Source organism: Salmo salar, chromosome ssa10, assembly GCF_905237065.1.
Source record: "Salmo salar chromosome ssa10, Ssal_v3.1, whole genome shotgun sequence".
NCBI lineage: Eukaryota > Metazoa > Chordata > Actinopteri > Salmoniformes > Salmonidae > Salmo > Salmo salar.
This window is the reverse complement of record NC_059451.1, coordinates 112,361,107-112,373,847: the sequence shown is the minus strand read 5'-3', so window position 1 is coordinate 112,373,847 and position 12,741 is coordinate 112,361,107. Positions and strand designations below refer to the sequence as shown.

Sequence of the window (12,741 nt, the reverse complement as noted above, 5' to 3'; positions counted from 1 at the left end):
TTTATTGTATTAAGTACTTATAAAGAGGGGCCGCTCCAGTGCTATCCACATCTTTGACTGTCGCTGGAAACGTCAACAAGACCACTGCCTTCACAGAGGAACTGACACGGACTGTATACTTGTAGATTCTGCTGCTACTGCTTGCCATTTGAGGTCTAGGCAAGGTTACTGTAAAGCACTTTGTGTGGAAAAGCCCATGATCTGGGTCGATGGACCATGAAACAGAGTGAGTTTTGGATACTTGTGGGCTTTTATACAGCAACTGCTGATGTAAAAATGACACATATGGAGACATGCCAGTGCAATATGTTCAATTTATTTAGTTCATAGTATGAAAAAGAATGCATGAGAAAATATGCCGTACACTATACAACAGTGGTCATACACACACAGGCGCTTCATCAGCACATGACATAATGCATAGATTCTACTAATAAATGCTAGTACAAGAACCCATAGCGGCACACACACACACACACACACACACACACACACACACACACACACACACACACACACACACACACACACACACACACACACACACACACACACACACGACCAAGTCAAAGGGAGGAGTGTGTGTCTGTGGAGAGGGAGGTGAGCGACCTTAGGCTGAGGCGACAGGGGATCCGCTCTCACCTTCCCTCTCTTCCTCCACCCTCTCTCTCCTTCGGTCCTTCTCCTCCCCTCGCACCTGCAGCAGGATCTGACTCTGGTTGAATAAACACTCCTTCAGTTTGTCCTCTGTCAGGGTGAGACGTTCTTCCAACACAGAGACAGTCTATGGGGTAGGAGAGGATCACACACCAGTTTTAGACTAAAAGTCTTTCACAACAATGTCAACACATCACTCACTTCAACTTCTGTCTACATCTAACTCTGTATCATCTGCTGTTCTTTCATAAACATTACAATTGAGTTGCCAGATTGGGATGGAAGGGGAAGTATTTTACAGTTGCCAGATGGGGTTGAAATGAAGTGGTTTAGCCAGGGCTGCCAGATTTGGATTAAGAGTTAAGGGACTGACCTGAGTGAGGACGTCAAGCTGCTGGACAATGCGTTCCAGGGTGCTGCTGAAGTTCATGGGGAGGTCTGAGCGCATCTCCAGAGGGAACGTCATCCCCTGTTCCCCCTCCTCCCTCCTGCCTCCCATCTGCCCGGACTGGGACCCAGATGTCGAACCCTGTCCACTACTGTGGCAGTCTTCATTGGGGTTGAGGCTGGTACTGGCAATCCGCGGTGCTGGCAAATTGTTTGCATGGCCGTTGACAGCCTTGAAAGAAAGAGGGGAGGGTGAATGCAACAGCTGACCAGGTTTGATTGATTTTGAAGTGAACATTAACTTTAAAGACGTTAGAACTGAATTTGAGGGAAAGCATTGCAACTTATAACTCAATAGTTTTACTTGGTGCGGGGACTTCTGACCAGAACAGGACCTCACAACAGGCAGGTCTGGTTCCGTAGGCGTCATGTGAGAGGGCTATTAACCAGGTAGAGACTGGTTTTATGAGACAACTTAATCGAGCCGGGTTCATCAACAACCCACTGACAATACGTAGACCAGAGATCATCAACTAGATTCAGCCGCGGGCAGATTTTTCATGAGCGGAGGGTCAGAACATAATTACTAATAATTTGTATACAGCAAATCTAATGCAAGAACCCAAACAGACATAATATTTGAATAAAATATAACCATTTCAAACCTTGCTTACATTTGTATACGATCATTTACATTGAGTTTACAAAACATTAGGAACACCTGCTCTTTACATGACAGACTGACCAGGTGAAAGCTATGATCCCTTATTGATGTCACTTGTTAAATCCACTTCAATCAGTGTAGATGAAAGGGGTGAACGAGCAATACAAAATATTGAAGTGCCTTTGAACCGGGTATGGTTGTAGGTGCTGGGCGCCCAGTTTGAGTGTGTCAAGAAGTGCAACGCTGCTGGGTTTTTCATACTCAACAGTTTCCCGTGTATATCAAGAATGGTCCACCACTCAAAGGACATCCAGCCAACTTGACAACTGTGGGAAGCACAGGTACAACTCAATATTAGGAAGGTGTTCCTAATATTTTGTAGACTCAGGGTCTCTCTCTCTATTATGCGGGGAATACATTGGAACAGATTTCCAAAATAAAAATAACTGATTTGCTGGTGTTTTTACAGTCTTATTTCCAACAATAAAACAATAAACAATTACAATGTAACTTTTTGCTCAGATAACTTGGGGGGGCAAATAAAAATCACCCATGGGCTGCCAGTTGGGAAGCCCTGACTCCTGCCAGTTGGGAAGCCCTGACTCCTGCCAGTTGGGAAGCCCTGACTCCTGCCAGTTGGGAAGCCCTGACTCCTGCCAGTTGGGAAGCCCTGACTCCTGCCAGTTGGGAAGCCCTGACTCCTGCCAGTTGGGAAGCCCTGACTCCTGCCAGTTGGGAAGCCCTGACTCCTGCCAGTTGGGAAGCCCTGACTCCTGCCAGTTGGGAAGCCCTGACTCCTGCCAGTTGGGAAGCCCTGACTCCTGCCAGTTGGGAAGCCCTGACTGCTGCCAGTTGGGAAGCCCTGACTCCTGCCAGTTGGGAAGCCCTGACTCCTGCCAGTTGGGAAGCCCTGACTGCTGCCAGTTGGGAAGCCCTGACTGCTGCCAGATGTGAAGCCCTGACATAGAGGAAGTGGTTACAACCGTAATGCTAATGACAAAACATGGAAAATGTGTTAGTTCATGAATCCTATAAGCTGTAAAGCCTAGCCAGTCTCTCCCCCTCACTCTCCCCTCCCACTCTACATCCCTCCCTCTGGCCAATAATGTTTTTAAAGTAGAGGAAAGGAAACGATGAGAGGAGAGAGACTGTGCCCAAGAAGGCCAAGGTAACATGTCTAAAAGACTATCACCCCCACGTAGCACTCACGTCCATAGCCATGAAATGCTTTGAAAGGCTGGTCATGGCTCACATCAACACCATCATCCCAGAAACCTGGACCCATTCCAAATCGCCCCAAGAGATCCACTCCACACTGCTCTCTCCCACCTGGACAAGAGGAACACCTACATGAGCATGTTGTTCATTGACTACAGCTCAGCGTTCAATACAATAGTGCCCTTCAAGCTCATCACCCTGGGACTGAACACCTCCCTCTGCAACTGGATCCTGGACTTCCTAATGGGCCGCCCTCAGGTGGTAAAGGTTAGCAACAACACATCCGCCATGCTGACCTTCAACACAGGGGCCTCTCGGGGTGCGTGCTTAGTCCCCTCCAGTACTCCCTGTTTACCCACGACTGCGTGGCTACGCACGACTCCAACATCATTATTAAGCTTGATGACGACACGACGGTGGTAGGCCTGATCACGGACGACGATGAGACCGCCTATAGCGATAGAGGTCAGTGACCTGGCAGTGTGGTGCCAGGACAATAACCTCTCCCTCAACAAGACAACAGAGTTGATCGTGGACTACAGGAAAGGGAGGGCTGAGCACGCCCTCAATTACCTCCTGCACATCAACTCAGTACTGGTACCTGTGTATATAGCCAAGTTATAGATACTCATTGTGTATTTATTCCTTGTGTTATTATTATTTTTCTATATTTTTATCTGCTTTGCTGGTAAGGGCCTGTAAGTAAGCATTTTGCTGTTAGTCTACAGCATGTGACAAATGACATTTTATTTGTTAACTTGAGCGGTTATGACCTGAGAGCCTTGGGGAGAAGGACTCATCGTATTGGCTTGCTCCTAAAAAAAAAACAACTGGCAAACAGTTAAAAAACAGGGTCAACGAGTTGGAGAACTTTACTACATATTCTGAGACCAAATCCATACCTCCTGAACCAAGGTAAACAATAGAAACTAGCTGCACCCCGTAGTTACAGTAAATCATTGAATTTCATAGATTTTTTTCAAAAGGAATTTCATTATTCAAAGCAGGCCGTGCAGACAGACAAGGATCAACACGATCTACAATGTTGCTCCAACACACAGACAAAGATACAGACAAGATGTGTCCCTGTGCTCCAACTGCCCCATACAATACACAGACACATACAAAAACAACGTGCTAGCGAGCTTCCTGGGCAGGGTATGGGGAGGTACAGGGGCGAGGAGATAGAGATAAAAAAAGAGAAGGAATGAGACAAGAGGAGAGGAAGGTGGTGGTGAGTGGGGGCTTAATGCATGGAGGAATCGATTCCTGCCTTGTTTCCTGTGCACTTACATCAAAGAGTCTGGGGGGGGGGGGGGGGGTGAGAAGAGGGTGGAAGGGAGAGTAAGGAGGGCTTGGTCCTGACTGAAAGTGAACAAAGCTGTCAGTGTGTGAAGACGGACTCCAACTGGACTCCTTTCTATCTCGCTTTTTCCCCTCCCTTTTTCTCCCCCCCTCTCTTGGTTTCTCTCTCTCTGACCCCCCTGGGCCGCATCTGGGCAACATCTGTTGTGTTCATTAATGCTCAGCAGACCCAGACCTGACTCCATCCATCTCTCTTTTCGCTTCCTCTTGTGTCTTTCTTTTCTCTTGCAGGAAGTTGAAGAGCAATCAGACATTAAGAGGCAACATACCATGTGTCAATCACTGTAACACACACACTGTGCTCGTTTGCCATGTCATGTGGAACGGCGAGACACGGCTCATTGCCACAGCAAGCAAGGCCATCGGTGGCATTCTGCCAGCTCGGCTGTCTGTTCGTTTGGTCGGTGGGAGAAGAGTGGGCGAACAGAAACTTTAATCAAACTACAGAACCATTCCCAGATAGATAACAGAGCTGGGGCACCGTCTGTCTGATACCACTGTAACACTTGGTCTGATACCACAGTGTTAGTATGTAATATTATGAAAACTTAAATCCTGAGGTTGGCAACTGAAGGCCGTTATCTGTTACTATTACAGAAGGGCTGGCATAATATTCTGTAACATACCCGTCGGTAAAGGGTAAGAGTACTGTTTTAATATCAGTTCCCTAAGCAAGTATCATTGACAGAGTCTATTCTCAGAAACGGATAATGTATAGCAATATTAGATACATTTTGTTTTATTAAAAGGCTTGTGATGTTTCCATTAGGAGCATCTTCAGCCCATATAAGGTCATGCCACTCTGTCTACAGTGAACACACTGTCCCAGATTTTGAAGTGGACACAGGTGGACACCCAGCGTCAGCAGCGCACCCAATTAATGCCAACGACCAATTCATTTATCCCCCTGTCCTCGCCAGCCACTAGCCAGCCTCTCCATCTCACCCAGATGATTAGAAATGAGTATGTCTAAAATGGCAGACTATTGCCTATGTACTGCACTACTTTTGATGAGTACCCTATGGGCACTGGTCTAAAGAAATGCACTATAAAGGGAATAGGGTGCCATTTGGGACTCATGGTATATTTATGAGCTACTCCAGCAGAGTGGTCTGAGAGAGAATAAACAATAGGCCAATCAGAATAATTGTTATAGGCTGTATCTGTTGTTGCCGAGGGATATATAGTACAGGAAATATACAATTATAGTGGTGTTGTTAGGGGGGGTAAGTTGATTTCTTACTTTCTCTTGTGGATTTAGACAGCTAACATGCCATGTTACCAAACTAGTTTGATTGGGTTGCTGACTAAAGTGTTGTTAGATACATTAAAAGGAAAATAGATAAACACACACACACAGACAAAATATATTTGAGATTCTTAAAAGTAGCCACCCTTTGCCTTGACAGCGTTGCACACTTGGCATTCTCTCAACCAGCTTCATGAGGTAGTCACCTGGAATGCATTTCAATTAACAGGTGTTCCTTGTTAAAAGTTAATTCGTGGAATTTCTTTCCTCAATGCATTTGAACCAATCAGTTGTGTTGTGACAAGATAGGGGTGGTTTACAGAATATAGCCCTATTTGGTAAAAGACCAAGTCCATATTACGGCAAGAACAGCTCAAATAAGCAAAGAGAAATGACAGTCCATCATTACTTTAAGACATCAAGGTCAGTCAATCCAGAAAAAGTTAAACTTTGAAAGTTTCTTCAAGTGCAGTCGCAAAAACCATCAAGCGCTTTGATGAAACTAGCTTGCATGAGGACTGCCACAGGAAAGGAAGACCCAGAGTTACCTCTGCTGCAGCAGTTAAGTTCATTAGAGTTACCAGCCTCAGAAATGTCAGCCCAAATAAATGCTTCACAGAGTTCAAGTAACAGACATCTCAACATCAACTGTTCAGAGGAGACTGCGTGAATCAGGCCTTCATGGTCAAATTTCTGCAAAGAAACAACTACTAAAGGACACCAATAAGAAGAAGAGACTTTCTTGGGCCAAGAAACACGAGCAATGGACATTAGACCGGTGGAAATCTGTCTTTTGGTCTGATGAGTCCAAATTTGGGATTTTTGGTTCCAACCGCTGTGTTTTTGTGAGACGCAGAGTAGGTGAACGGATGATCTCTGCATGTGTGGTTCCCACTGTGAAGCATGGAGGTGGTGGTGTGATGGTGCTTTGCTGGTGACACAGTCAGTGATTTAGAGTTCAAGGCAAACTTAACCAGCATGGCTACCACAGCAATACTCCATCCCATCTGGTTTGCGCTAAGTCCCTCTATCATTTGTTTTTGAACAGGACAACGACCCAACTCACCTCCAGGCTGTGTAAGGGATATTTGACCAAGAAGGAGAGTGATGGAGTGCTGCATCAGATGAACTGGCCTCCACAATCACCTGACCTCAACCCAATTGAAGTGGTTTGGGATAAGTCCATGTGTTATTTCATAGTTTTGATGTCTTCACTATTACACTACAAGGTAGAAAATAATAAAAATAAAGAAAAATCCTTGAATGAGTAGGTGTGTCCAAACTTTTGACTGGTACAGTATATCATACACAGATATTAAAAAGAGAAAATGCAAGGTTTCGTGTGTGTGTGTGTGTGCGCGCGTCCTCAGTCCACATTTCTCCATTCTGTTCCCCTATAAACACATAGGCGAGTAGAGCAGAGGGCCGCTACTCTCTGTCCGCCTGCTGATGGGGAAGAGAACATTTCCTCGTCACAGGATACCATCGTAACACCATTAGTCAGCCTCAGAGAACAAGAAAATGGGTTGTTAATTGGATTCGTTCTGACATTCTTGATTTCTTTTTTCTAGTTTTTGAATATTTATTATTTGTGCATTTGTTTGACATTTTACTGCACTGTTAAGATCTAGTAAAAAGCATTTCAATGAACCCGCTATAACATCTGCTAAACTATGTACGCGAACAACACACTTTTATTTGGATTTGAACTCCTTATGGAAATCAAAGGAGGCATTATCTCCCCTGACCCCCGCCCAGGTTCTGTCTCACACACTGCAGTCATTTTGACCATCTTCCTTCATGAGTCTTGGAGATTAAAGTGTTTGTGGGAGTTCATAGCAATGAGTACCTGGGTCAGCTAACTTTTAAACTTTTTTTTGTCACTCAAATATCACATGAATACACATTAGACATGGCAAAATGTATAGACTTACAAGAAATGTGCTTTAAAACTGCAACATTTTCTTTGCACCCCATGACAAAATGTGTAGAACTGCAGGAAATAAGCTTTAAACCTGCAAAATTCACTCCACCAACAAGATGGGTGTAAACAGCTTGTGTCATGAACAGTACTTCTGCCCATCGAAATCGACGTGGCGTGCAGGATGTTCCCCAATGCTGGAAAGGGGACCATGTGTAAAAAAAACAAGTTTCTTAACCACTGTTTTAGCCCACCTGTAGTGCTAGGTGGGCAGAGTTAGCACTTTCAGGATTTTTCTATTGGTTCCAATGCAACAGGCAAGCTCAATCAACTCCAGCTAAAGTAGTTCAAATAATATTTGAACCAAGGGCTGTTGGAGGGGAGCTGGCGGGCCAGGCTAAAAGACTCAAGTCTGCTCTCTGGCCTCAGTCAGTCTGTGTGTGTGTGTGTGTGTGTGTGTGTGTGTGTGTGTGTGTGTGAGAGAGATACGTGGGTCAGCTGTTTGTTCACCCGCAGTTGCTACAGCCCGATTCTGTGATAAAGTGAAAATCTGAGGCTGCGAACATAGAAAATACGGATGGTTTGACAGGCCTTTTTAGATAAGTCTGTTTCTGCTTATAACGTAATCTTGTCTATAATTAGGTATAGGCAGCTTCTCGTCGGTCAGTGCTTGTTGCTCTAGAAGACTAAGTAAACTCTTACGCACCAGAATAATGTAATAAATCAATAGAATTATCGGTAAAGTTTGTTTTCTCTTTTATCTCTGCTTCTCTTGCCTTTTACTAGTCTGTTCAACCTTTCTTTCGTATCATCCAAGATCCCTAAAGATTGGAAAGCTGCCGCGGTCATCCCCCTCTTCAAAGGGGGTGACACTCTAGACCCAAACTGTTATAGACCTATATCCACCCTGCCCTGCCTTCCTAAAGTCTTTGAAAGCCAAGTTAATAAACAGCTAACTGACCATTTCGAATCCTACCGTACCTTCTCTGCTGTGCAATCCGGTTTCCGAGCCGGTCATGGGTGCACCTCAGCCACGCTCAAGGTACTAAACAATATCATAACCGCCACCGATAAAAGACAGTACTGTGCAGCCGTCTTCATCGACCTGGCCAAGGCTTTCGACACTGTCAATCACCGTATTCTCATCGGCAGACTCAATAACCTTGGTTTCTCAAATTACTGCCTCACCTGGTTCACCAACTACTTCGCAGACAGAGTTCAGTGTGTCAAATCGTAGGGCCTGTTGTCCGGACCTCTGGAAGTCTCTATGGGGGTGCCACAGGGTTCAATTCTCGGGCCAACTATTTTCTCTGTATTTATCAACGATGTCGCTCTTGCTGCGAGCGATTCCCTGATCCACCTCTATGCAGACGACACCATTCTGTATACATCTGGCCCTTCTTTGGACACTGTGTTAACTAACCTCCAAACGAGCTTCAATGTCATACAACACTCCTTCCGTGGCCTCCAAGTGCTCTTAAAACGCTAGTAAAACCAAATGCATGCTTTTCAACCGTTCACTGCCCGCACCCGCCCGCCCGACTAGCATCACTACTCTGGACGGTTCTGACCTAGAATACGTGGACAACTACAAATACCTAGGTGTCTGGCTAGACTGTAAACTCTCCTTCCAGACTCATGTCAAACATCTCCAATCCAAAATCAAATCTAGAATCGACTTTCTATTTCACAACAAAGCCTCCTTCACTCACGCCGCCAAACTTACCCTCGTAAAACTGACTATCCTACCGATCCTCGACTTCGGCGATGTCATCTACAAAATAGCCTCCAACACAAATTGGATGTAGTCTATCACAGTGCTATCCGTTTTGTTACCAAAGCGCCTTATACCACCCACCACTGCGCCCTATATGCTCTAGTCGGCTGGCTGGCCCTCGCTACATTTTCGTCGCCAGACCCACTGGCTCCAGGTCATCTATAAGTCTACCACCAACCAACCGCTTTACCTAGCAAATAAAAAAAATATATAATAATAATAATAATAATCGCTGAAGCTGGAGACTTATATTTCCCTCACTAACTTTAAACATCAGCTATCTGAGCAGCTAACTGATCGCTGCAGCTGTACATAGTCCATCTGTAAATAGCCCACCCAATCTACCTACCTCATCCCCATATTGTTTTATTTACTTTGCTGCTCTTTTGCACACCAGTATCACTACTTGCACACCATCATCTGCTCATCATCATCTGCTCATCCATCACTCCAGTGTTCATCTGTTTAATTGTAATTACTTTGCTACTATGGCCTATTTATTGCCTTACCTCCTCATGCCATTTGCACACACTGTATATAGACTTTTTTTATATTGTGTTATTGACTGTACGCTTGTTTATTCCATGTGTAACTCTGTGTTGTTGTCGCACTGCTTTGCTTTATCTTGGCCAGGTCGCAGTTGTAAATGAGAACTTGTTCTCAACTAGCCTACCTGGTTAAATAAAGGTGGAAAAAAAAGCCGTTTAGGGACCGGGGAGAAAATGCTAAATAATTAAAAATAGGAAACATTTTCCATGTAAAATGTCCAAGTGACATCGGTTTGAGCGGTTTTAAGGAAATTAAAAGCTATTGAAACGACCCAACGTGATTTCTTCGGCTTAGATACATATTTTGTGTGGTTGAAATACTATCAGCGTTTATGATGCTGATAAAGATACTACCTTTACAGATGGTCCCTAAATGCACACTCATTCTCTCAAGATTACATAAATAAATCGTATTTTTTTACATTAGGTGTATAATTTGACTGCAAGAAATGCTTAATTCTGCAGGAGTTATTATAATATTAGGCTATGTGAGAGGTTATAGACCTACAGTCGGTGTCCAGATTTCAGTTAGGCTACTATTCCATTTAACCCATCTGAACGGTACAGTTCACTTAAAGTGTCATTTTGAAGACCCTGTCTTGTGACTGTCGAATTTGTATAGCGAATCACAATCATCACACAACATAGCCAGCATAGCTATCATCATCTTTTACCACTTCACCAAACATTAGACTAATGTTCTGGCCCTTCTTTCTATTTATTTTCAACTCTCCATTTCACAGCTTTTCTCTTATTGAATTAAACTCCTACATTTTCCCTTTTGCCTCAGTGGATCGACGTAAACTTTTTATGACCAAGTTCCCAAAAGCATTTGTCAATTGGTGTGTATTTGACATGCTACAGTTAGTACGTAGCCTCAGCTTTAGGGCCTACCGGCAGATAAAAATAACGAAAGAAAAAACCTCAATGTAGCAGTATACAAATTGCGCAATAATTCTACATTAACAGATTTTTAAAGCATAGTTTTTTCTTTATTTAACCTACCACCATTCAGAGACTGATCCCTCTTCTCACCCACACACTAACTTTACCATGTTTTCAGCTACCATCAGGATACACACTAACTTTACCATGTTTTCAGCTACCATCAGGATAAGATGGCCAGGGGAATAGAACCAAGTGCAACTAGGCTGCTTAGCGTGCTTTGTTCATATTAGTGCCCAACATATCCTTCATTAACTAACCTTGCTATATAATATCTGTAATGCAGTACAAAATCTCTATCTCATTTTAGCTAACACAACAACAACGCACTAAGTTTCTCTTGTCCTGCCGTTGGTGGATTTTTATTTAGACTGCATAACAAGGAAGTGGTCACCCCAGGGTGAATAAACAGCCTTATGGTCTGCATTCCCAAATGGTACCATATTCCCTACTACTTTTGACCAGAGCCCATAGGACTTTAGTCAAAAGTAGTTCACTATGTAGGGAATAGGGTGCCATTTTGAGATACAGTCATAGTTCTGGCTGGCTGCTGGGGTGATATCAAAATATGGTGTCCTGTTAAAGTAGGCCATTTCCTGTGTTGGGACAAGCCACAGCTGTCCCCTGTCACCTAGTCAGGTGAGGCTCAGAGAGCTATAAAGCTCTATTTCCTGTTGGGCTCTACATATTAACAGTCTGGGCAGCAGAGCGGATGGAGGGATCCTTTTACAGTACAGCTAGGCTACCCATTGCCCTCATCCTCTGTCATGCAAACATAAGCGCACAAATACAACCGTGTGCATATACACAGACAAATTCTCTCACACACACTTTCCTTCTCATGCACACTAAACTGTATACATTTAAATCTAGCTCCCTTATCTCAATCTCCCTCCCAAACACAAAACATCTCCAGCAGACAACTTGATATTGTGTCTGTGTTTTATGAAGTTTATTATTCTGTTGAAAAGCTTGTTTTGAAAGAAGAGGAAACCGGAGGTGGGTCTTGTGGCTGTGAAGAAGAGGCCACTTCCTCTTTATCCCTCTCTCTCTCTCCCCCTCACCCCATCCCTCCCTCTTTCAGTCTGTATCTCTTTTCTCTCCCTCCCTCTCGCCTCAGACATCTGAAATGAGTCCTCCCACACATGAGCTCAAATATCCTGTTCCACAGATGCCATAAAAATAAAAAAAAGACAGCACTGCATTTTATAAGCGACTCTGCTGTGCAACTAAGTGGTTATGTCATGTTGTGATTGTAACCAGGTCGAGGGAGGTAGCACGGGGCATGGAGGGAGAATGGGAACAGTAAACAACCGGCCCCGCTAATAAAAACAGCACTGACTGAGCCGTCAAGGTTCAATGACAGGTGGACTGGTATCGCCATCTCAGACACACGCGCACACACACACACACACACACACACACACACACACACACACACACACACACACACACACACACACACACACACACACACACACACACACACACACCTCCTCTTTAAATTGTAACCATCCTCTTTTATCTATAACAAGTATCCTTAGTATTTATCTCCATATTGCAAATAATAACAAATGCTCGAAGCTGCCCTATAGGCTACCTAAAACTCTGACAAGACAAAATGCTGTGAAGGGAACTCTGACGCCAAGGCAACATGGCGAACAGTAGAGAAAGATTGATAAAGTATTCCTGAAAAGGAGCGGCGACGTGAATAGGAAAGGAAGGAGAGAAGGGAAGAGAGAGCGAGAGGGGGAATCTTGGCAGAAGAGATGCAGACAGACAGACAAACACAAGGGAGAACAGATGAGGTGAAAACAGGCATTCTGACCCAGTTGTGGAGGAAGGAGGGATGCGATATGTCACCCCTTCCTACTGAGAGAAGACTGATGACTCATCACCAACAGGGAACAGACACTACAGATACAACACTGGAAACACAGCGAAGGCGTGGAGGAGTATGCTTCTCTGAATGTGTCTCGGTGCTTTACTGGTACCGCTGTAAGCATGTCC

The 12,741-nt window shown here is 44.3% G+C and overlaps 1 protein-coding gene across 2 annotated transcripts in view; it reads right to left on the bottom strand.

The window, feature by feature from the left end:
• Positions 1-297: 297 nt before the first annotated feature.
• Positions 298-12,741, bottom strand: part of poc1b (POC1 centriolar protein B) — a 69,861-nt gene continuing 57,417 nt past the window's right edge. For both annotated transcript variants that reach the window (XM_014125651.2, XM_014125652.2), the window contains 2 exons: positions 1,031-1,276; positions 298-784 (listed from right to left, as the gene is read on the bottom strand). In XM_014125651.2, coding sequence (XP_013981126.2) covers positions 611-784; positions 1,031-1,276 — 420 coding nt within the window. In that variant the 3' untranslated portion in view covers positions 298-610. The remainder of the gene's footprint in view (positions 785-1,030; positions 1,277-12,741) is intronic.